At 42.6% G+C, this 27,345-nt stretch overlaps 1 protein-coding gene across 1 annotated transcript in view; it reads right to left on the reverse strand.

Moving 5' to 3' along the window:
- The window catches only part of RFTN2 (raftlin family member 2), a 96,238-nt gene extending 74,999 nt beyond the window's left edge, over window positions 1-21,239 (reverse strand). Inside the window, exons 1-3 of the mRNA XM_083153593.1 lie at window positions 20,868-21,239; window positions 14,023-14,206; window positions 2,686-2,797 (exon numbers count right to left, since the gene is read on the reverse strand). Coding sequence (XP_083009719.1) covers window positions 2,686-2,797; window positions 14,023-14,206; window positions 20,868-21,006 — 435 coding nt within the window. The 5' untranslated portion in view covers window positions 21,007-21,239. The remainder of the gene's footprint in view (window positions 1-2,685; window positions 2,798-14,022; window positions 14,207-20,867) is intronic.
- Between the last annotated feature and the right edge of the window lie 6,106 nt (window positions 21,240-27,345).

Consider the following 27,345-nt stretch of genomic DNA (forward strand, 5'->3'; position numbering starts at 1 on the left):
CAAGTCATTCCAAGTCTGATTTTGTACTCATTACCAGATTTGAACACCAATAAACACCTACAACTTTGGCCAGACATAAATTCTCTATGTGACTGTTCATTTGTACTGTGCACTTGTTTGGCATGTACAACAAATGACACTAACCCATTCCATATGTTAATCCAGTCCACAACTCATGCATTAGTAATCACTGCTTGCATCCAAATCACATGTGATAGGCCTATAAATACTGCCTTGATGCTAGGTACATAAATGGCACCATGGGAATGGGAAAAGGTATAGCACTATTTTGTATGTTAGTGGTGTATTGCTTTCAGACCAATAAGGCTGACTAATGTAGTACCTTGTACAGATATGTGTAACTGTATATTGTGCCACACTATTTCACCTGTCGTTTTCTGCCATGTTTGGTGAGTATATTGGTTTTCCAACTTCTTTCACCCTGTCTGTTTAGTATACACTAAGTAATGCCAAGGTCAGCTCAGCGATGCCAACCTACAGCAAGTGTTGTTTTGTGATGCGATGTTTTAGCCGTTTGTTGTGGCGCATACACGCTGTTAATGTAAAAATGTTCAATAAAGTTATTACCAAATATCACTGTGAACAACCAATTACAGGACATGATTGCTTGTATTTGCGCCATTGCTAAGATGGCGGCCTATGGGAGAGCAGCCCCATTCTCTCCTGTGGAGCTCAGGGCACTGGTCTCCGTTATGGAAAGTAGGCTTGGCCGTGCAGGGCCTTTTATTACAAACAGGCAGAAGCGCAGTGCTTATGCTGCTGCCTGCCGCCGAATATACGCTCGCACCCAGGTGCGGAGGACCATCGCCCAGCTGGAGAGGCGATGGTCAGACCTCCGGAGGCGACAGCCAGAATTGCTCCAGCAAATAAGGTGCAGGATAGCTCAATGTGAGTGTTTACACAATAAATACAAATTTTAAATTGATTGCTTAAATTAACTTTTTGAAGTCAATAAGGTAAACTGGCTGATCATGAGTTTAAAATGGCATACACTATATGTGTGCTACTTCCTCTTTGACATGCAGTCATGTGGATATAATATGTAATTCTATAGGATTATTGATTGTAATGCATACAATGACCCTTAATTGGCACTATTCGTTCTTTTCTCCAACACAGCACGGGAACAAGCACGACAGGCACGGGAGGAGGCAGAGGAGGAGCAGGCCCGGGAGGAGGTGGCGGAGGAGGTGGAGGAGGAGGTAGTGGCGGTGGAGGAGGCCAGGGAGGAAGTGGAGGAGGTCGAGCTGGAGGAGGAGGAGGCCTGTGAGGTGGTGCAGGTGGCTGAAAGTGGTAGGTATACATAATGCATCATTACTAACTTTTTTGACTACTATTTGTTATGTAGCATTGGTGAAAAGTAATAAAACAAAGTGGGTAGCAACAGACACACTTAGGGGTTAGATAGGGTGACCAAGTCATCCCTTTCATCCGGGACACATCTTAATGAGACAGGTTCTGGGGATGGCTTTCAGCTCGATTTTAACTGCCACAGAACCTGTGTAGTTAATCTGTATCCTGGATTAAAGGGATGACTTGCTCACTTTAGGGTCACATGCCCCTGCTGCAAGCGTACAATCTGTAGCCTCATATAGGTGAATAGAGTTTATAGTTGATTTATTTTTCTAAACTACATTAAGTATGGCATTAATGGAAAATGGACAGGCGTGGCTTATAATGGAGTCACAAGTGGTCAGTGCCCCTGGGCCCTCCTATAGCTAGCCACCCCCTGTGGTTGGCATGTATTTTTGCCAACATAATTTTTGGTTGATTTTGTCTTAATAATGATTTTGTGCATGGGAGTGGGTTAGTGCTGCAGCTTCACCTAACTGGCAATATGACAATGATTTATGGAGCAGACCATCAGCAGCCAAGCCATCCATGATTGCACAAGTGTACTGTGCATTCCTGAGAGTTGACTAAGTCCCATGCCACGTTGCATCAGAGAACAGAGACTGAGAGGTTTTTGATGCGTTGTGATTGGTGGAGCTCGTTACATGCTTCTCATGTCCAAGGACAACAGCAGCAGCTTAGCAAAGACTTATGCGCAGTTAGGATTTTGGCACTAGCAAAAACTGGGAGGGTAAGGGAGCTTAGCAGGGCAGCGAAAGGCTCCGGTAAAAAATGGAAGCCTCCTGCTGATGCGGGAGGGTAGCTGCCCTGCACATTTTCAAACTGTTGACCTCAATGCTGTGAGGCATTTATTCTAACCATTACATCATCCGTGCAAGTATCCCCCAGCATCCCCAAGCATCCTTTTGTGTTAATCCGTGAAGGAAAACCTTCAAATATTGTTTTGTCATCAATTTGTATAAAATATACTCACAATATTACTGTTACTGTAAAAATAGTTCTACTGAGACTTCCACATGAGCTAAACGCTAGTAGATAAAGTTGCATTTTATTTAATTCAGCAGTTGAGAATGTGTACTATATTAGAATGCGTTCTTCTTTATCTCATGCGATTACTGTTTTAAAACAAATATATTTTGTAAATGCTGGTAAGTATCTGAAAAATGCTCCTAGCTAATAAATCCTAATCAGTTAAGATTTTACAATCAGTTGCAATAGGGGACATAGCTTCCACCTGGTCCCATTGCAGACGGCTGAACCTTATGAGTTTGACCCTGACCAATTACAAAGCTCATTTATAAAGGGTATTACTTTTTGAAGTAGAATCTTCAAGCCTTCATTTGTCATTGCTTCATACAGTGGCATCCATTCCTCAATAGCAAGGCTGGCATGCTTTTGTCCTGTGGACGCTGAATGCCTTTGACTAAAAGACAAAATAAAGTAGTCTCTGTTATTGCTTTTACAAAAGAATTGGTAACCTTCGGCAATTTAGTCAACACTCTGCATTATAAGAATATAATATCATAGGCAAATGAAAGAGGGATAGGGGTTTGCAATTGTACATATACTGTACTGAACTTTGAATGATGCAGACTATAGTGAAAATTATGTACAGGAAAAGAAAAAAAGAAAAGAGACTTTGTAAGTGCACTTTCGGGGTATCACTATTGAATACAAATGGAAAAATGGGGTTTTAAAATTTAACCTTTATTCCTATTCCCATAAAAATATTCCCTTTGGTATGGGAGTATGCTCTATTTATGTAAAATATATATATATATATATATATATATATATATGAAAAAAGAAAGGGTTCAGGGTGCGCTATAAATGATTAGATATAATTAGAAATTAATGTTATTTAATAAAACATGCCCCATGGGCAAAACATAAAAAGATACAGAAACACATTCAATGTAACAGATAATAAAATCGATCTTTTCAGCAGTACTCATATGCCCAACGCGTTTCGTCAGCAGAGTGACTTCATCAGGGGCTTTAGAAAGCAAAGACTTATGAAAACCAACAGGCACTTTATGGATGAGAAAATCTCATATACCCTGTCAAAGTGGGGTCTGTGTTTCATAAAGGGTCGCAGTAAATACGAATATGCCGCCAATACATGAAATAAGAATTAAGAACACTGCCTGGACGCATTCTGTCTTTGGCACCAGAGGCAATGGGTTTTTTGATCAGCCCCAAATCAGTAAAACTTCAATAGTGGAGTAACAGTAGCAGAATAACAGCCCATATATATAAGGGTAGCAGGAAGTGTGCTCACTGGAATCCAACTGCTGGAACAGTTGGATTCCAGTGAGCACACTTCATGGTGCTGATTGTCTTGATATATTTTGCTTATTGCACTTTGCACTGTTTATCTGACCTATCGTATGACCTGATGAAAAGACCGTAGAGGTCTTCGAAACGTTGTCATGTATATTCATCCTTTAAACAACTAAAGCACCTTTAAAATCCACGTGAGTGCCGCCTCTTACTTATACAGTACGTTCCTGTATGAGAAACCGCATATATATATATATATATATATATATATATATATATGTAAAAACAGAAAGAAGAGGAGCGCACAAATGAGCATATAATAAACAGTTCTTTTTACTCAAAAAGTAAGGCTCACATACATTTTAAAAATAATATGTGAGCCTTACTTTTTGAGTAAAAAGAACTGTTTATTATATGCTCATTTGTGCGCTCCTCTTCTTTCTGTTTTTACATGTTACTGGTGGGGGTTGGGCATACCCCTTTTGGAGTTTGAGCAGCACCTGATTAACCCCGAGGAATCTGGATAAAGATAAAGAGAAGGGTTGGACTCTTTGTATCTAATTAGGACTTTGCGCATCAATCTATTGTGTGTATATATATATATATATATATATATATATATATATAAGGTAGAAAAGAAGAGGGCGGCACTCACGGATTTGGATGTGGAAAAAACTTTAGTGCAATAGGTGTCATATAGTCCGACGTTTCAAGGCTACTAGGCCTCTTTTTCTAAAAGAGGCCTAGTAGACTCGAAACGTCGGACTGTGACACCTATTTCACTAAAGTTTTTTCCACATCCAAATCCGTGAGTGCCGCCCTCTTCTTTTCTACCTTGTACTACCACGGCTGGCAAGGCAACACGGTACCGGGAACCGACAACCAGAGTGCCGAACTACCTTCCTTGAAAAAAAATATATATATATATATATATATATATATATATATATAATCGTTGTGAAAACATTGGACATGTCAATATATTTTTAAGAATATAAACATTTTTATTGTTTGGTATTAAATCACACACCATGTTGTCATATATTTAATAATAAACGCAATCAAAATAAATGGATGTGAACAAGCTAAATGCATCACAGGCATCACAAAATATTCACACATCAGCAACATCTGGTCCATAACAGATGGGCGATGAAGTGGCAGGGCCATGGTATACTGAATGTCCTGCTACCAGTAATGATGGCAGCCAGGGATTGCAAAGCAAAATATGAGTCCTCCATCTACAGAATGTGACCTTGGAATCTTGGATCCTTCAGCACTTGACAAGATTGAGTTCACGCCACAAAAAATGGGTACAGTAAACAAGGAGATCATTTAGAAACAGAATAAGTCAATAAAGTAAATACATCACAGCTCACTTTCCCCACCTTCTTTTTGACTTTCTGCCTTTTGGGGCCCTTAATAATTGTCAGGTGCCAGGTCTTCGTGGTGGGCTTGTTATTTATTCCTTATCTTGCTTCAACAATTAATTTTGTGCCCAATTTGTTGCCAGTATGTATTTGATGAGAAACACTTTTCAACTTGATGTCAATATGTATTTTAATTCCTTGCATTATGTAATTTTGTGCTTTATATTGTCATGTAGTATGCAGAGGCAGTAATGCATGTTCTGGTGGCTCCACAGGGACAAAGTGAGGCTCCAAGTTCTCAGGGAAGGAGGCAAAAATCTGTCGCACATGTGCTACCCTCTTTTGTATGCTGTATCGTTTGCCTCCACATGTAATCCTAGGCACTCCCTCTTTAATAGAGAGTGATCTATAAAGTTGTCACAAGCTCCCGATAGCAATACCGCCGCTCACACAATGGATGGCAGTGTTGCATTTCTGTGCCTTAGGGTCATTCCAGCAAGTAGTGAGAGGGAGTGCTTGCTGGAATATCCCAACCTACTTTCAGCAGTATCCTGAGGCACGTTATGTCTGCCATGTTTTGGCACAAGGGGCACTTCATGGAAATGCCATTTGATCAGGATTCCCTTGATAGGTGTAAGCAGCAATTTCACCACCTTGCTGGCTTCCCTAATGTGATAGGCATTGTGGAAGGGACACATGTACCATTCATGCCACCATGACGCAGCGAGCGCATCTTCGATAACAGTACAATGTTCCACTCGCTGAACGTGATGGTGGTCTGTGGTCCATCCATTGAAATCCTGGCCTTTAATTCCAACTTTCCCGGAAGTGCCCATGACTCCGATGTCATCCGTCAAAGAGCTGGAAGGATGTGATGCTTGGATTTTGGGTGACTCCGTTTACCAATGCACACCCTGCCTGCTTTCTCCTTACAGCTCCCCAGTACTAGGCCCACTAGAGTCATACAATGTGGTGCTAATTGCCACCAGGCAAGTGGTGGAGTGCACAATTGGCCTGTTAAAGGGCCGTTTTCGTGTGATCCACCGCAATGGTGGCGAGGATCGTGGGGATGTGTTGCTTCTTGCATAACATCACTGTAAGGAGGAATGTTTTCTTTTCCAAGGAGTCCATCCAGACACCAGAACCAGATGATGTTGTCCCATTTGTTTGGGCCACACCGGAGAACATCAGCGGGTACCAGCTGCGTGATAATGTGGTGGCTTGTTTTCTCAAGTAAAGGAAAAATTGGATTCAACATTATCTAGATCAAAATGTGATGGTGAACACATTTGTGAACATAGAACTTCAAATAATGAAAAAACAATATTTATAATGAAAAATGATGTCCATCCAAATGAGTAGTGAATTGTTATTTTATGTATGGATCATTCCAATCCTGATGATGAGAAAAGATCCTATGATATCCCAAGAGTGTGGTAAGTGCTCTTTTGATGATTCGATTGTGAGTGATGCTCAACAAATATGTGAAAATATACAAAAATAAAATACATGTGACAAAACTTTCAGTGTCCGTATTGTTTTGTGACAAAACTTTCAGCGCTCCCCAACTCCATCCATGCCTGGGCCCACCACCCTGTCACCAGTCCCTGCTCTTCCAGCCTTACCTCTCAGCCTCCTTCACAGCCAGCACTGGCTAGGGGCTGGCGTGATTGCCGTTGCTCCCCTCCATCAGTACCCCAATAAATCCCCCGATGCTGGGCTCAGGCTGTTCACACAGGGGCGGCTGCCGCTGTATTATTCCTGCTCCTCACTCCTTGGCAGCGTGCGGTGCCGCCCCCCAGTGGCCAGCGCCCTAGGCAAATGCCTAAAGCTGCCTAGTGGCCCTGGTGCTATTAAATGTGCTGCATCAGTCCAGTGTTTGTGCCACCCACTTGTGTTGCTGATCATAGTCATCCAGCTACCTTGGTGCAACCTTTTGGCCTAAAAACAATATTGTGAGGTGTGTGGCGTTCAGAATAGACTGAAAATTATTGTAAATCAATGTTATTGAGGTTCTAATAGCGTAGGAGCTGTTAGCAGCGCCGGAGAAAGCCGTCTCACCCCGCTGTCAGTGCGGGGTGAGCTGGATCTGGAGGACGGAGGGCATAGGCGTGCGCAGCACATTTTATTAGGGGGTGCACTGTCAAAGGGGTGTGTGTAGCTCCACCTATTGGGTGTGTCTAACACAGCCAATCAGGCGTGTCTTCCGTCAACTACTGGCACTCGCTACAGTATAAAAAGTCTCTTAGCCACACCATAATCTCCTGCTTATTTCAGTTTTAATCTAATTACTCTGTGTAACAGTACATGCAAATACAGTCATAAACATATATGGATGACACAGGTGTGTAGTGATATGACAATGGTCTAGTACAATTAACACACATAATTGATTGATGGGCACTTCTTTAAATGGAATACAGTTCTAAAAAGTCTTTGGTTAAAGGTATTGCTGGCATTGCTTGGGGCAGAGGTGTTCATAAGGGTGGGCACAGCATTAGGGGGTGCCTGTGCACCCCTAACTCTCAATGTGCGCACACCTATGACGGAGGGCAGCGCTGGACCCTGGGTTGGTAAGTATATTGGTGTAAAAAGTGAGGTGTGTGTTTGTGTGTGTAATAAAGTTCTACTTTTCTGTGTATGTGTCTTTTAACATTCTTTTTACAGGTGGACTACAAGTCCCAGTGGGCCCATTAATGCCCCGCATTCTGGGATTTGTGGTTCGCCAAGTCTCAGCATGCGGGGGAGGGCTGCTGGCACTTGTAGTTCACCTGTATAAAGCAATGTTATGAATGAGTGTTTTAACCCTATCAGGCCAGCGTCCAAAGCCCTGGGGCACCGGTGACAGCCCCGGGCTTCAGCCCTGGACAGGTGAAGGACCAGGTACCCCGTCCAAGGCTGACCAGCCATGGTGCTCACGGTTCGGCCGGGGGACCTGATTCAAAAAGTGTCCCCCGGCTGTGGCATGACACCGCGGGCTGTTGGAGCCCGGTACTGGTTTCAAAATACAGGGGACCCCCAGATTTTTTGTCCCCTGTATTTTTGGAACCAGGGCCCTTATTCTGGTTGGTGCAGTAATATCCGCGTGCGTTCGTCCCGCCGATGTTTTGTGTCTGCGCATGTGCAGAGGCGTCTCTGCGCATGTGCGAGCGGGGCGTACGGCCAAATCCCGCATAAAATGTGAACACTCCGAACAGGGGGTGGAGAGGGGCGTGAAGGGCTATTTGGGCTCATTACCATATGCATACGCCCCGCGTTTCATGGGCGTTCCCATGCAAACGCTCGGCGTACGTATGGTAATGCGGCCGTGACGCACGTGTAGGGGGCGGACATATGACATCACCGGATGTCAGCTGCCCGCCCAGATCCCTGCTTTTGCACGGAGAAATGTCCGTGTGGTCTGAGGTTGCGGGAGCTGGTGGAGCACTCGGTCCTGCATTCGATGGTCGCAGACCATCGAATGTTGGGGGAGGTTCCCTGAGATGGAGGAGGCGTATTCCGTGAAAAATACACGTGCGGTCCGTTCGGTCAGCTTCTTACCGTGTACGGACGGAGTTTGCGATCCGTATGGAAGGCGGGGTTTTGCACGCACGGTCCTGGCCGCATATTCGGATCCGGCCGCACCGATCAGAATAAGGCCCCAGGTCCGGTTCATTGAGCCCCGGGCTGGTTATGCTCAGGAGGGGGACCTCACGTCATTTTTTTATACAAATTCGCACATTTTCATGACCAAAAAATCGCACATTTTTAATGACTAAAAATCGCATATTTTTAATGACTAAAAATCGCCCGTTATAGCACTTAATCGCACTTTTTTCCCCGGATTACGCAGCTCAATAAATATGTGAATTCACAGCAAAAAAATGTGATTTTAAAAAGTGCGATAATGGGCGATTTTGAAAAGTTACTAAAACTTTTATCCTATTAAATGTCACCCATGGGGCGAAATGTAATAGAGGTCATTTTTTTACACATGTGCGATTTTTGGTCAAGAAACTGCCAAATCGCTCATGCAATAGGGTGCGATTCGCTGTAAAAGATCTCACTTTTTGCAACAAAATCGCACATTTTGAAGTGGCGATATTTAGTCACACTTCAATTCGCATCCAAATTTTCCCATTACAAAGTATCTAACTCACACATGTAATAGGGTGCGATTTTTGGTAAACGTTACAAAAATCGCCAAAAAATTAGACCAGGTTCTGACTGGCGAATTTGACAGAACCATGCACAGATCATTGTGATCTGTGCATGGTTCTATCCAAAAAAAGGGTTAAATACTAAAAAATACCGGTGAAAAAACGGCGTGGGGTCCCCCTTCTGAGCATAACCAGCCCCGGGCTCAAAGAGCCGGTCCGGGATTCATAAAATCACAGAGACAACAAGTTGCGACTCCCTGGAGTTTACAAAACCAGCACCAGGCTCAAGAGCTGGTCCGGGTTCCCAAAATACAGGGGACAAAATGACTAGGGGTCCCCCATATTTCAAGAACCAGCACCGGGCCCAACCAGTCCCCCCGGCCAAAGCATTCATCCCTCTGACCGGTCAACATGGGCGGGGGTCCTGGGGAAGTGGGGACCCCCCCAAAAGAAGGGGGCTCCCCCTCCAGAACTTACCTGCCCATGTTGAAGCCCGGGGCTGTCCTCGATGCCCCTTGGCAGTGGGCATCGAGCTGATAAAATGGTGTAAATAATAGAAAGAATCCTATTGTATATTGCTGTGGAACTATGAGTCCCAGCAAGCCTGCACCACATGCTGGGACTTGGAGAACCAGAAGTACCAGCATGCAGGGCAATAAATGGCCCACTGGCACTTGTAGTCCCACAGTAGTACAAATAGTTAAATATATACACACACACACACACACACACACTGACAGTAAAACTTTATTGCACACAGAGCCCATTCATCCAGTACTTACCTATGTTGCCACGGAGCATCGGTCCCCTTGTCCAGTAGTATCCATTTGGGGTACCTGTGGATAGAAAACATACTCACCAACCATCTTCAGGGCTACTACGGGACCCCTGCACCTCTGTAAGCACTCTCCGGCCTTCTGTTTACTTCGGGGGCTACGCCCCCCGACCGGGAAATCCCGGACCGTGATTGGCTGGTGGGCCTTGCCGGTGGTGCTCACTAGGCTTGCCAGGGACGCCGGTGACAGAGCTGCAGCTCACGGGGACAGTATGGTGACTATGCTGCCTGGTGGGGGACACTGCGCAGGGCTGCCATGGGGACACTACGCTGATTACACTAGTCAGCCGTTGGGCTATGCTGACAACGTAGCTTAGCCTACGTTGAAAACGCAGCGCAGCCTGCCGCCGTGAAACGACACAAGTACCGAATCCTTTATACACTTTTGGTTCCTCATGGTAAGAGGAGTCACACAATCCGTACTTGGTACAGATAAAGAAACCATTTGATGTGTTGACCCTACTTGGCTTTCTGTAAGTGGGGTACGCCATTCAGATTCCCCTTCTCCTATTAAAAGATACCTTTGTATGTTTTGAGTGCCTTATTTTAAGGTGAGCAAGGTAGGCCAGAAGTATCACGTAACCTATACCAGACCTAAAGAAACTCTTATATGAATGGTTATACCCCCATTCTATGTGAGAGGGGCACGTTTTTTTTTTGCCTCCTTACAAGAGCCTACTATTGTGTATCTCCTCATCCGTCATATAGAGGTGGATGAGAGACATACAGAAATAATGTATTATTGGGGTACAATGCAGAAATGATTGCAATATGAAATACTGACACTGAAAGTTTTCTCACATGTATTTTATTTGGGTGCCGGATAGCTGACAGACAGTCGGGATTCCAACAGTCATTACACCATGTTGAAATACCGACTGTTAAAACCCAGACACTCGGGGTCCCGACAGCTACTAGCCATTCTCCCTCATGGGGGTCCACGACCCCCAGAGAGGGAGAATAGAATAGGTGGCGACCGCAGATGCCGGGATAATGGCTGTCGGGATCCCGAATGTTGGTGTGTTATACCACACCCTTTTATTTTTGTATCCTTTTCACATATTTGTTAAGCATCGCTCACGATCTAATCATCAAAAGAGCACTTACCACACTCTTGGGACATCATAGGATCCTTTCTCATCATCAGGATTGGAACGATCCATACATAAAAGAACAATTCTCTACTTATTTGGAAGGATGTCATTTTTTATTAAAAGTATTGTTTTTTCATTATTTGAAACTGTATGTTCACAAATGTGTTCGCCATCACATTTTGAGCTGTTGTGCTACTAGATAATATTTAAACCAATTTTTCCTTTGTTTGCACACATTTATTGATCAGGTGAGATCTATTAAGGCATCAACCCATCTTACGGCAGCACTGCATTGTCACTTCCCCCCTTTATTTTTTTGTTTTTTTTTTCAAGTAGTTTTCATAATGGACAATATATTATCCTTTTAATTTTTTAAATACCACATCATTAACAAGGGTTGTTCAATTTAGTTGACAGTTCATTAATTAGAAATTGATGTATATCTTTCATTATACATGTCGTTTGAAGAGATGTGTTTTTTATGTAAATTATGTTTTTTAATGCATAGTTAATTTATGGTTAGATGTGGGTATGTGTGCAATGGTGGCACTTCTGAAGGCGTGTGGTGGTCGTGCAAAGTATTGCATGGGAATATTCACATAATGTTTATTAATAAATTATCATTTTATATTTCTATAGCTGATTCAGGCAGATTGGTTGGTGAGTTTTGAAGTATGTTATTGCGTTTTTAATCATTTAAAAACACATGGGTAATGACATCTTAAATGGTTGTTGCTGTGGGGTAGTGTTTTGTGTTATGTGTGTAATTATTGGTTTGTCATGGGCACATACAGCATGCTTTTTGCTTGCATCATACTATATAACCCATATTGTGACTAAATTTAGCATGCCTGTGAGGAATGTGTGTATATACTGTATATATAGTCAGGGGCGGATCCAGGATAAAATGACAGGGGCACCATGATAAAAAAGGGTTTGGGTGGGGGAGGTGCGGTGTTAGTGGTGCCAGTGTACATGCTAAGAGAGCGGCAGGAGAGGGTGGGAATGGAATTAAAAATAAGCCCTGGCGTTTAAAGTACGCAGTCCCACCATGGCAACAAAAGTGAAGGATGTAGTTGTGTGCGCGCCAAAGGCGCGCTCCAGAAAAGGGTGTGTGGCCACTCAACAGGGGGCGTGTCAACACCATATACAACTTCTACACATTATGCAACAAAATACTAGACCCCATTATACTTGCCCCTTACACATGATGCCAAATGGAATGAGCCAAAATTGATATAATGCCACATGGATTGAGCCAAAATTCAAATAATGAAACATGGATTGTGTCAAAATTCACATAATGCCACATGGATTGAGCCAAAATTGACATAATAACACACACGGATTAAGCCAAAATTCACATAATGCCAAATGGATTGTGTCAAAATTCACATAATACCACACGGATTGAGCCAAATGCATAAAATGCCATACTGATTGAGCCAAAATTCACATAATGCCACACGGATTGAGCCAAAATTCACATAATGCCACACGGATTGAGCCAAAATTCACATAATGCCACACGGATTGGGAAAAAATTCACATAATGCCACACGGATTAAGCCAAAATTCCCATAATGCCACATGGATTGAGCCAAAATTCACATAATGCCACACGGATTGAGACAAAATTCACATAATGCCACATAGATTGAACCAAAATTCACATAATGCCACACAGATTAAGCCAAAATTCACAATACACTTGATAAACAGGGACATTGTCCACCAAAGGCGCGCATTAAACATTTACACCATAATGTCCATTACACGTTAAGTTACACGCCATTATGTCCATTATGTGTTATGCCAAACACCATAATGCCTATTAAAAATTATGCTACATAAGTGCTGCTTCTGTACATGCTCATTGCCAAGGGTTCCATGCTCATTGTTTGACAAAGAGGAAGAAGAATGTCCTGGTGTGGTGCACCTTAGAAAGATTTCAAACTAATAAAAATTAACTTTTATTGACAATTTTAAGAGAGCGAAATATAAAAAAACACAAACAAGACATAAATGTGTTTAAAAAACGGCGGCTCTCCGACTCCACACTGTTTTTGACTGTGTATCAAATGTAAAGATTTATGACTTTTTTAACAGGTATTAATAGCCGACACTCTTAACCGTAATAGGTTTTATTTTAATATCCTGGTGTCTTAATGGCTAAGTATCCCTATGCGTGGGTGTTAGAACCTGACAAGGGTGTGGTGGTTAGTGTGATTGACACCTTATATATATACACTGTATCGGCAGACCAATGTTGAAACCCAGGAGTAGTGTCTCGATAATTATCTGGGTGTCTGCCAGAAAGAGTGATAAATTTCTTACATGTGTGAGATTCTTATTGGATTGGGTTGACACTGATGTCGACCAACGTCACTGGTTTCTCACCAGCTTGGTATATTGCTGGCTACCTTTATTACCAGGGTCATGTATCTCAGGGTCAAATCACCAGAAGTCTACACATTCATAAAAGTCGGTGAAAAAATACAAGGTCAACACGGATGTCGACCCAGTACGTCGACAGGTGCTGGTACACGTACAAAGTGTCCAACTGTGTCAGATGTGAGGTAGCTCTTATTGGTTGAGACTACAAATACACCTTACATACATGTATCAACTCCACAGCTACCTGTTGCAGCTGGTATATTTTGCTGCAAGAGAGTAGTCATTTCGTCATGTCGACTACTGTGTCAATCATTGCTATCACCAATATCGGCGGTTTGCTCACTATAATACTATTGAGTCAATTACAGCTAAATTAATTGATTATAATAATAAAAAGTTATTGTACAGGATACCGTTCTCACCACTTTTTTCAGCCTGCGCTGGTACACCACTCTATGTCATAACATAAGCTACAGTATATCAGAACAATTACAACAAAAATATTTAAGAGATGTTGAAAAATGTCTTACCTTAATTTAAGTCGGTATAGTACTACTCGATACAAGTAACTTATGGGTAAGTCCCTTCTACGACCACTTGACACAATAATTGGATGGACAGCGGAAACCATATATCCTCTTAAGTAGTATTCTTCCACTTTGCTTGGAATGTCAAGCAATGATTTAATACTTATGGTGTTGGTATTCAATGATGCTAAGGAAAAAGTAAGCAATGAGAATTATTGAAGTTGAGTGATCTTTTCAGACAAAAGAAATGTGTTTGTTTTTTCTCCATTCCATATTATACATAGTAACATAGTAATTAAGGCAGAAAAAAGATGTTAGTCCATTGAGTTCAACCTATCTAACTTGTAACTACTGACTTGAGTAAGTCATATCTATAGGATTGCCTTAGTGGCCAAAAATGCATCCAGTTTTGAACAGTAGTTGCTGTAATCACCCTCAGCGGCAATGAGTTCCAGAATTTTTACTGTTCTAATGGTGAAGAATCCTCTTCTTAATTCAGTACAGAATTTATTTTCCTCGAGCCCTAGTACATGTACATGCCTGCGTGTCCTAAGCATAGGCCTGTTAGTGAACAAATCATGTCCCAGTTCCATACGATTCCCAATCCTGTATTTGCATATACTAATCATATCACCTCTCAACCTCCGTTTCTCCAGTGAAAACATATTCAGCCTGGTTAACCTATCTTTGTATTGCAGTGATTCAAGACCTTTTACTAACTTAGTCGCCCTTCTCTGTACCTGTTCCAATTCATTTATGTCCTTTTTAAGGTGTGGTGCCCAGAACTGAACACAATATTCCAATATTCCAAATGTGGTCTCACCAATACCTTGTAAAGAGGCAATATCACATTGGAATCCGTTGAATCCTTTCCCCTTTTAATGCATGCCAGTGTCCGGTTTGCTTTTGCTGCTGCACTTGAGCAGTGTGAACTATTACCCAATTTTTCATCTATGATGACCCCCAAGTCCTTCTCTACAGCAGATTTCCCTATAATAACTCAATTTAGCCTATACGTAACTTTTTCATTTTTGTTCCCATAATGAATTACTTTACATTTTTCAATGTTAAACAGCATTTTCCACTTTTCTGACCACCCTTCCAGTTTATTTATGTCACTTTGTAATGTTTCCACATCCTCTCCTATGTATTATATATTATACAGTATCTGAAAAATCTAACTAAAAGCTATGGTCAGGTTCTTACTGGATTAAAACTTTTTTGATGATTGATAACCTTGTGATGCAAGACATTCCTTGATTGGTGGGAGCAGTTGGAACACCAAAAGATACCTTTCAGTGAACATAGGGCCTAGGCCCTTATTCTGATCGATGCGGATATTCCCGCTTGCGTACGGGCCGCCGATGTTTATCTTCTGCGCATGTGCAGAGGTCACTCTGCGCATGTGCAGGCGATTTCGCCGCAAGGATTCTCTATACGCCGCACAGGGGGCGTAGAGGGGCGTGAGGGGCTACTTATCCTCATTACCCTATGCATACGCCCCGCGTTTCATGGGCGTTCCCATGCAAACGCGGGGCGTATGCATGGTAATGAGGCCGTGACGCGTGGGTACGGGGCGGGCATCTGACATCGCCGGATGTCAGCTGCCCGCCCCCATACAAGATTTCACACGGACAAGTGTCCGTGTGGTCTTGTGTTGCGGGACCTGGTGGAGCGTGCGGCCCTGCATTCGATGTTCGGTGACCATCGAATGCAGGGGCTGCTCCCACCATGGAGGAGGCGTATCCCCGTCCAATTTCATGCGGATCGCCACATATCCGCGTACGGACGGCCGTGGCGATCCGTATAGAAGGCGGGGATTCGCCTGCACGGTCGGAGCCGCATATGCGGCTCCGGCCGCACCAACCAGAATAAGGGCCCTAGTGATGTGAGTCTCTTTCCTTAAGGATCCTTGTTACATCTTACTCTGTTGGTGACTGGGCATGGTTGTAAGGAGGGATGAACCTGTATTAAAGAAACCCTTATATAATATGAATATAGGGCCTGTTCATGAGGTCAGTGAATATAATTTATTAGGAGAGATTGTTCGTGGATTTCCTAGTAGGGAAGGAGGATGAAAGAGTGAACCCAGGGCCGGTACAAGGCACTGGAGCGCCCCAGACGAGTCGGGGTGGGGGCGCCCCGGTGCCGGGGGGAGGGGGGGTGGTACCTGTGTAAAAAACATGCGGCCCCGGCGTCCCTGCAGTGCTGGGGCGGTCAGGGGTGTCCGTGCCATAGGGGTACCTGCGGCGCCGTCATGTGTGTAAAGCTGGCTGCGGCCGGCGGGGTCCCTGTAGTGAATAGAAAATAACAGCACTTCCCGCGCCACCACGCGCATAGCGCTAGTTATTTTCTATTCACTACAGGGACCCGGCCGGCCGCAGCCAGCTTTACACACATGACGGCGCCGCAGGTACCCCTACGGCACAGACACCCATGACCGCCCCAGCACTGCAGGGACGCCGGGGCTGCAAGTTTTTTACACAGTTCGCTGGGGGTGAGGGGCGAACTGCCGCCCTCCAGGTGCCGGCGCCCTAGGCAAATGCCTAGAGCTGCCTAGTGGTGGCGCCGGCCCTGCTTAAAATACAATATAATCCTAATACTTTTGATGTTTCCCTTCCCTTTGACACTTTAGAAACCTTTGTGTGTGTGTGATTTACCATTTTTTTTAACTCTGCTGTGGGATACGGGCATTAGGTCGACATGCATTAGGTCGATCACTGAAAGTCAACATGGCTTAGGTCAACACCTGAAATATGTCAGCATGGCTAAGGTCGATAGGGTCGGAAGGTCGACAAAAGCATAAGGACAGCAATATAAAGGTCTAAAGTGAAAACGTTGTTATGAGTTTGTCATGCAGTCTACCCTATGATCCATATTCTCTGCTGTTGGTGACTCCGCACAGTGTGAATTGGAACATTAGTGCCTGCTGGACTCCCAGCTGGGGATAATATCGCTTCTAGCTGCTCATAAAATGGAGAGTGATAAACAGCCAACCAATCAGCTCCTGCCTGACATGTCACAGGCTGAGTTTGAAAAACAACAGGTAGGAGCCGATTGGCTGGCTGTTTATCACTCTCCATTTTATCACATATGAAGCTAATAGCATCTGGCCCAAGGACTGCTGAAGCATTCAGTATACGGTCACTAGGTCAACATACCTCCCAACTGTCACGATTTTAGAGGGACAGTCCTGATTTTCGGGTCCTGTCCCGCTGTCCCACCCGCGGCAGGCATTGTCCCGCTGCGGGGGGTGGCAGTTGGGAGACCCCCCAATCTAGTAGAATAGACGCTGTGCGCATGCGCGAGTGTCCCTATTTCTTTAAATCAAAAGTTGGGAGGTATGGGTCAATAAGCATTAGGGCTACAAGCATTAGGTTGACACCACTAGGTCGACATGCATGAATGTCCAGATGACTGAAGGTCGACATGCAGGAAGGTTGACATGGTCGCAAATCGGCAGCCAAATAGAGAGGGCAGGCAAGACTATATAGTGCAGATCTGCACTATATAGTCTAAATTGTGCCCCTCCATGCATGCTGTGCGATGTGCGTGCCGATGCGATCTGATCGCATCGGGACTCGCATAGCACGGCATATCGCCCCGTGTGTACACACCATAAAACCTGCACTGTTGGTGTGCCTTGAGGACCGTCTTGAAAGCCTGGTCTAGAGCAATATATAACATACATAGTTATTATCCAGCATTATCCTGCCGCTATAATACATCTGCCCCATTATTCAAAATTATTTTTTATGTAGGATCTAAATCTGCTTTTCGTATCAAATGAGCCAATCTAAAGCATTAGCTCCAGGTCCTACGTACACACAAAGTCCCTTATTCAGATCGGTTCGCTTGAATGCAAATTTGGGCAGCGGACCGATTTTGTGTGTATACGCACGTGCAGACCCATTTCTGTGCATGTCTATATATGTATAATGTGTAATGGGCATTATGATGTGTGGCATTATGTCTAATGGGCATTACGGTGTTTGGTATAATGTGTAATGGGCATTATGGTGTGTGGCATTATGTCTAATGGACATTACGGTGTTTGGTATAATGTGTAATGGGCATTACGAAGTGTAGCATATTGTGTAATGGGCATTACGGTGATTTTTTTTTCTGTTTCTAGTGTATGTGTATGTGGGGGATTTTATTAATTCTGAAGCCCACATACATATATAAGTCCCCACCTATTTAGTTTGCATTGATGCCAGTTGGTGGTGATAGACATGCCCAGTAGGCGGGGCAGCAGCGTAACTACGTTTTGGGCGCCCCCCGCCGCCCATGCAAAACCCCCCCCCCCCCAATCCCCCGCAGCCTTACCTTTCGCACTGGTCCCGGCGGCTCCGTTCTTCTGCTGAGGACCACCACAAAATGGCCACCCCCATACAGCAGACAGTTCTGTCTGCTGTATGGGGGTGGCCATTTTGTGGTGGTCCTCAGCAGAAGAACGGAGCCGCCGGGACCAGCGCGAAAGGTAAGGCTGCGGGGGATTGGGGGGAGGTGTAACTATAGCACCGCAGCCCCCGGCGCCCCCATATGCACAGCGCCCCCCCCCCCCCGCGGTGGCGGGGGCTGCGGTGCTATAGTTACGCCACTGTGGCAGAGATAGAAATGCTCCTCCAATGGTGCACCCCCTATTAAAATGGTCTCCGCACACCTATGCACGTTACCATTTCCAAAAGGAGACAACGTGGATGGTGAATAATGAAAAAGTAGAAATAAAAAGAAAACATAGTGAAATACTCATGTCCACGTTTTCATGTGTTGACCAGATTTTTGCCTATGTTGACCTTTTGTCAAAGTTGACCTTGCTTTACTCGCATTCTCTCTGCACAATTGAATGGCTATGGATCAAAAAGTCAAGAGTGTATAGGTAGGTACTTGCTTTGCTCGCTATGCGCTAGGTAAATGTTACCATTCCCAATCGAAGTCCAAGTGTAATGGGCAGCTGTTGGGTAAAGTTTAAAAAAGTAAAAACAATGAAAACTAATTATGAAAAACACATTGCGACCTTTTAATGTGCCGACCATTGCTATGTCAGCTTTGTATTGACCTTTTGTCATTGTTGACATGTGCATCATTCGGATACAATCTGCTTATATCTCTGTACATTCACAGGAAGGAATAACACTGGGCGGATGTGTGGTATTGGCTTAGGTCTGGGAAGTTACTACTACTTTAATAGTGCAGCTTAGTGAACAAGCTACTACAAATGAGGAACCTTACTGTACCTACAACGTTTATCATAAATTATGAAAATTCCAATTAATTACTGTCTTACTGTACACATTTCTGTTAAACTGTACATACTGTACATACTCATGTATATCATACTGTATAAATCAAGTATTATATGCGCCATATTTCAATAAACCATTAAACTGAAATTTTTTTTACACTCACCAAATATTGAAATGATGATAACATTTACTTTTCAGAACAGGATTGGGTTAGTAATCCTAAACATATACAATCTGCTAAAACTACAAAAAGCTTTTTGAATATCTGTAGAACAGAGAAGCCTATGTTCCCAGAGAGCAGCCATCTGGACTTGTTTATTTGTGTTTTCAACTTTCTGGTCTGGGATTCTCATTCCCCTTTGCATCCTGGAGACAGAGACTTCCAAAAAAGCATGCTCTGCCTGCAAAGTGTTCCCAGAGGAGTGAAAAGCGAGGGAAGACAGTGTATTTTTTCAACTGTTATATCTGTTTCTGCTCTTAAATTCTATCCCATATTGCAGAGTATATTGTTATTTATACTTTAATATAAACTAAAGCTTGATTTACAATATTTTAATTAAGTTGCAACAAAAAAAAGAGATCTAAGGGTATATTTACAAAGCAACGAATATTCAAAACCAACAATTGTTTTTATATTTTGCCTGACAAATTGAAAAGAGCAATAATAGTAAATGCTTGTTTTGCATAAAATATTATTGCCCTTCCAAATCTGTAAAGTAAAATTCACAAAAATGAAGGTATTGGAAAATCCACCGCTTAGCATATTGTATGTATATATATATATATATATATATATATATATATATATATATATATATATATATATATATATATATATATACAGTATATATATATATATATATATATATATGTGTGTGTGTGTGTGTTTGTACACACACACACACACACACACACACACATATATACATGCAGTGTGTATTATATATATATATATATATATATATGTATATATATATATATATATAAAAACAGCCTTACATTTTATAAGTGCAAACTTGTATTAGCAAATACATCAATAAATACATAATACTGTATACTAGATACTACAACAATATATAGAAATGCATACTTACAGTATATTTCTCTTAACACAGTAACTAAAAATATATATTTATTATTCATTTATATATAGTTTCTTATATAGCACAGCAGATTCCGTTGTGCTTTACAATTGTAGACAGTGATAAAACAAACTGGATAACCACAGACAGATATATAGGTTATGTTCTGTGTTTTTATGTGTTTTAACACAACAGAAAGAAATAGAGTGGAGACAATGTAAAATGTGATTAATGCGATCTAGAAACCTAGAAATAAAATAAATAAATACACTTTGAGAAGTGCTCCAAGCATGCAGCTTCAGTTATAACACAATTTGCAAAATTTTAAAAATAAAATGTAAGAATTCGTAAGTGCTGGTAGAATTTACTCTTAATTTGTACATTTTTAGAAACTTGCAATATTATTAAAAGCACATTGGAAATTTAGAAGATATTTTATAATTATTAGTATGTTTATTCGCACACAGACATCTTTGTTACAAACAGTAAAATAGTGATAGCATTTTAGTTTACCTACCTTCTAAAGAAAAGTCTAGTAACACATATTCATATGCTGCATCCGTCTTTGTTTCTACTTGTGGCCTTTTTAATGTTGAAAAGATTTTTCCAGGACTGCTGTCATCCAAATCGTCTAGCTTCCTCAGCCCACACCCCATGGCAAAACTTGCTTTCAATAAACTTAGACAAAAGAAAGTGCAGCTGGCAACATAGAGTGAATCCTCTTCAAAGTATCTTTAAAAGTATTCCATTTTTGAGAGAAATAAATTATAAGATTGTTTTCTGGCCATCTTTAGTAGCATGGGTTTGCCCTGTTTCCCATGAAGACTTTGTGGGAGAGCTCTTGAATTCAGCTACACAGACATTGAAAGAGTCTAGTGAAGACTTATCATGCCACGTCAAATTACAGCCAGCCCCCTACCCATTTTCCCTGCAGCAGACACCAATAGCTCTTTGTCCTACCATGTGTCCTCCCCTTTTGGCTTGCAGTTGGGAAGGCAATTAAGAGCTGACATATAAGGGATAATGCTAGGTTCTTTCCATTTGTTACTGTAAACTTTTCATCAGCTAACGGAATAAATATTTTTTTACTTCCAGATCATACTAGATAGCTGTGAAATCACTTTAAACATTTTATCGTGTTTCAGAAATACACTTACAATTAACTTTTATTCAACATGGAACAGAAAAATCTGCTGTGCAGCCAAGGAAATATCGAATTTGATCTAGTAAATCGAATGTGTACAATGTACCATGAATGTATATCGAATTCAATATTGAATGCAAAGGTACAGATCTAATGCCAAATCGAATGGAAAGATCTAATGCCAGATCTAATATAAAATCGAATCTAACATTGAATCAAAAGCAAATCGATGTGTGTGTACAGGGCTTTACTCTCATTCCTTTATTCCCCAAAAATGTGTAATGTGGGCTATGTGAAGTAAGGTAGATTGCTAGACTAATGAGGGAAAGAGGGAGATTGCTGCTATTTCAGGGAGTCTACTATAGAATGCAGAAGGGTAGGCAACTATGATAGTACTGTATCTGTACTGTACCAAAAACCGCATTGCACAGATTGTACAAGGGTCACTCCATGTGTCTATTTATTTATTTATTAACAGTTTCTTATATAGCGCAAACATATTCCGCAGCGCTTTACAGTATCTAGCTCCACTTCTATTGCGATTCTGGTTATGGACCTTTAGGTATTGTTTTTTCGGTGATTTCAGCTTGTTTAGTACCTGCTGTTGCATCTTTCTCACACCTCTCCTACAAAGGATCATTGCAATATTAGTATACACCAGTGGTAGCCAACTCCAGTCCGCGCAAGCTACCAACAGTTCACATTTTATAGATCACCTAGCTGTAGCACAGGTGCACTCGTTACTGACTGGCACATTATAAATGATCCAGAGGTGGAGCTAATTACTTCACTTATGATTCTGTGAGGAGACCTGGAAAACATTAACTGTTGGTAGCTCTCGAGGACTGGAGTTGGCTATCCCTGGTATACACTATTGTATCCTTCACAGTGCCTGTGATTTGATCTCCTCTGCTCTCTGAACATGTAATTTCTCCCTGACCTCATCTTCCCTCCAATGATGAGACATGGCACGTGACAACTCACAGGACTCTGTTACTGAAAATCCCTGGTAGCACCATTCAGATATACCCATGACTTATTCCCAGGAATAAAATATCGGTAAAAGCCCAGGTCAATTGCAGGTGCTCAGGACCTGGGAGCGAAATCCCGGGCAGACTAGTCCCAAGTTGTTGCGCATTCATAAGAAAAAACCTGTGATTTTTGCATATGTCTGAAAGGGGTATAAACAGGGGGTTTTCCCTCCCCGTGCGCCGGCACCCCGCCTCCCCCCAATTACTATTATTTAGCAGCAGCGATGGTGCGGTATCTCCCTCCAGCAGCGGCGGGGCGGCATCTCCCTCCTTCATGGACGGTCGGGAGCGCACACGGCACAGTGCAGCCTGCAGAGCACTGAGCCCCTGTAGCCCCTCCTAGGCTTGGTGCTCTTCAGGCTGCACTGTGCATTGTGCGTGCCTGGCTGGGGGGCACCGGGTCGGGGATGCATTGTGCAGGTGCGGGGGTGGCACCGTGCCACTGCAGGCAGCTGCCCGTGCCCCTCCAGAGGCCGGGGCCCGGGACAGCTGTACCCATGGCACCCCCCTGTCGGCGGCCCTGGCTGTCACAAGGGAGAGGAGGAGGGGGAGAAAAAAGCCTCCCTGTATGTTCCAGGCATGTAGCAAAAAACGGCACGGTCTGGACCACACGGGGAGGCTGTTATCTCCCCTTCCCCATATCCCTGGTGAAAGCTATCACAGGCAACCTCCCGGACATGACACCCTCAGGATGGGAAACCCCCCGGACCGGACATTACAAGCTCCGGACTGCAACTTTTGAGGCCCTGTCCGGGGTCTTGTCCAGGTTTTTATTTATATATATATTGTAGTGTTGATCCGGCACTCAATCTTTAAAGTTCAATGTGCTTGATGCCCTCAATGACATATTTGTAAATCATCAAGAATGATGCGGCACTCCAGAACTTATTTAAATAAAGAACTTAATCTTCATTCATGCAATTCTATGTTTTGGTTTGCGTACAAACTGTCATCAGGATCACATGACAATGAAACAGTGCTTACTTTTATAAGGACCATCGATAGGTGAACAAACATGTGGAAAAACACCCACCCACTTGGTGTGTGTGATACCATAAATGTGGACAGTCTCACCATACCTCCCAACATGACCCATTCCAGGAGGTACAATATGCTCTCTTCCTGGACTTCCCTCTTAATGTATGACTACCATCACCTGTCGTTATCACCTTTCTTATCAGTTAACTATTTTAACACAGGTGTTAGCAATTACAGAGCAAGACAGCTGTCCATTAACAGAGCATTTTGTCCTTCCTGGAATGGGTTATGTTGGGAGGTAGGCCATTATGACCAAGAGAATCACTGTGAGGGTTAATACAAACACAAAGTTTTTTTTATACAAAATATTTACAGAAAAAACACAAAGGGCAGTTTTCAATGTGAATGCTTGGCATGTGCAGCGAATCCTGTTTAGGATTCACTGCACAGTCGCCATGTTCCAGAGTTCCTGTCACAGTATTCAATGCCGCAGGGGCTCGCGGCCCTTGACGGCGATTCTTAACCCCTGTGGCGAGCCGGGGGACAGTAGCAGGCAGGGAGATGGAAGTCTCCCTGCCTGCCCCAGAATGCATGTGGGGAGGAGGAGGGCTCCCCGGGACCCAGGCAGCACAAGTTGCCCCCCAGGAGAGCTAGCAAGGCACCCAGGTAGGGAGCCGCTTTCACTGCTCCCGATCATGCATATGTAATGATCGGGAGCAGTGAATATATGAACATCTAATGAGCAGCTCTCGGCCCCCTGCTGGCTGCTATGTGCAAAAAAAAACCCATTTTTTTTTTATTAAATATATATTCATATGCAGTAAGTACGTGAAAAAAAAATAGCATGCCCCTTTTAAAATTCCTGATTTTTTTACACCAAATTTAAAAAAACAAAAACCTTTATTTTAAAAGTTCACATTCCAGTTCACCATAAAAAGATGGTGATTTCTACACGTTGACACACGGCGAAAATCACTTAGAAAACAATTAGCCATCTGATCATTGAATACACTCACGGCGAATAACATTGAAAAACCCATTAAAAAACCACAGCGAATTGCGGAGACTATCAGACAGTGAATTGTCCGTCATTCACTGTTCGCCACCTGCAAATATTGCACGTTGAATAGGGTGATTCACTTTTTTTGTAAAAAGATTCATCTTAGAGCATGAAAATAGCACACATTCACCGTAGAACATGGCGAATCAGCCTCATTGAATACTGCCCATAGAAAACAAAGCAGTAATACGGTAAGTAGTTATCAAATGTTGTGACGCTTTATAGACGACATTTTGTTTTTTTGGTCTGGTGATGAAACATTGCTTGATGCCTTCTGTAACAGTCTAAATGAAAATGACTGTTCCATTAAACTGACCTTCAATTGCAGTAAGGTTGGAGTATCATTCCTTGATTTATGGGTCTATATAGAAAATGACCAACTAAAAACAAAAAGTTATAGGAAACCAATCGATTCCAACAGTTTGTTGGAAAGAACCAGTGAACGTCACAGTAACTGGTTGGAGAGTATCCCTTATGGTCAATATATTAGGATAAAGTGTAACTGCTCAGATGAACAGATAAAAGATCTCAGCGAACGTTTAACATCAAAGGGATATAGCCATCAAACGTTACAAAAGGCAAAATCAAGAATTTACAAAGTCAATCGTGATGAGTTGTTAAAAGTGAAAAAAGATCAAACAACTGACAACTCCTATCAATGGGCTTTTATAGCAAGATACAGCTCTTGCCATAAAGATAAAGAAACAATATTTAAGAAAAATTGGAAAATATTAATTCAGGACCAGATTTTAGGGGATGAGATACCAAAAAAAAACAGTTTTATCTACAAAAGAGCACCTACCCTAAGGGACACCTTGGTACATAGTTCAATAGAGCCACTTAAGAGACAGAGTATACGCTCCAAGGGTTTTTATAGGTGCGGCACATGCTTAATGTGTAAAACTGTAAAGGGTACCTATGGAAAGATGCAAGAGTTCAAAGTCAATGGTAAAACATATAAAATCAATGAATTCATAACATGCAATTCTAAAAATATAGTATATGCAATTGAATGCTCTTGCAAGCTTTTATATATCGGCAAGACCACGAGAAATTTAAAAACTCGCCTGGCAGAACATATATATAATATCAGAAAAGGCTTAACAAATCATGCCTTGTCTGCCCACTTTATTAAAAAACACAATTGCAAAGAATGCAACATTATAAAATTTGGGGGCATCCAGATGATTTTACCAAAAACGAGAAGCCGTGACGTTGAAAAACGACTATCTCAGCAGGAAATGAGATGGATTTTTAATTTAAAAACGTTATCTCCGTCCGGCTTAAACAGTGACTTTGAACTGAAATGCTTCCTTGAATAGGTATCACTATGATAATATTTTTAATGATTGTAAACTGTTTATTATGCATTGTATTGATTTTATTATGTTTTATTCATAGATTATTAAACCTACTGTATAGTTATTGGACGTTTACTGGACGATATAAATTGACCCCTTCTAGTCACAAACAGTGACAGTGACTATTTCCAGAAATATGGAGGTGTGGACCGCAATTTGAAACGCAAATAGAGGAATCAGTCCGGCGGCCATACTGTTTCCGGTAAAATGCTTGTCATATCCGATGCGACGAACAATCGGGGGGACGAACAATCAAGAAGGGGTATATATAGACGCCATAGGCAGTCCAGAGGTACACTTCTGACGAAGAGCTCAGGCTCGAAACGCGTTAAGTGTATCTTCCGTTTCCCATCTGATGTGCACCCGATTCCGATGACCTACTTACCATCATCTGCCGACCGGACGCCCTGCAGTCCAAGGGAGATTGGTCCAGGACATTAGGAGCTTGCCAGTGGGAATATTTTTGGTACTTGTGTACTTTCACGGCTCCCACGATGGGCATCGTATACGGAAAAATCGCATCGCATCTCATGCGATGCGATGTCATTTTTCACTGAAATTATGGACATGAGTTGAAATCATGTAAAATGCACCCCAAATGTCATTTTTCACACTGTACCACCCCCACTATCAACGCCAACCCGAAGCGTGGCGAGCGCAGCGAGCCCGCGAGGGGTGGCGGTACGCGTCCTACGACCTTTTCAAACCCCCACTATCCACGTCGGTGTGGAGTTGAGAATAGAAAGTGTGGCGAGTGCATAAAAACACTGTAAAATCGCATCGCATGCCATCGCATGCCACTACATATGGCATGCGATGGCATGCGATGAAAGCCGTGAAAGTACACAAGTACCATATTTTTTTATGCGATTGTACTTGTCATCAAATTGTAAGTGCAAGGCTGTATTAAAACCTTTATACTTTACCAAAGGTGCTGCACAATTATTGTGTTCTGTGGTCTGCTATCCCGGTGGAGGGAAAAAGGACCAATTCTTTTCATTTCAGAAACCACGATTGCTCTCAAAACAAGAGTATCCTGATCATCAGGTCTATGTACTTTGTTCATATTACTACACTTGGAGTTTAATATGTATTAAGGGAACAGGGGGGGGGCGCACCAATTGATTTTCACCAACCACTTTTGTTTGCTTGTCAGTTAAATAGAAATACTTACAGTGCAAACACTGTAAGGTGTTAATTGCACAGAGGTACTTAATTGCACACAGAAAATTAACATAGAGGGTTCTCTCTTAACTTGGGGAGATAAAATCTAATCACATAAGTACTGACCTTGTAATGGGAGTGGTATATGGTTCCGACAGTCAGGATAACGACAGTCATTAGCCCGACGTCGCGATCCTGACATGCCGGACTCAGACAGCACAGCAAAGCCCCTTGAGGGCTCGCTGCGCTCGCCACAC

Source organism: Crinia signifera, chromosome 7 (genome assembly GCF_055691185.1).
Source record: "Crinia signifera chromosome 7, ASM5569118v1, whole genome shotgun sequence".
NCBI classification, from domain to species: Eukaryota; Metazoa; Chordata; class Amphibia; order Anura; family Myobatrachidae; genus Crinia; species Crinia signifera.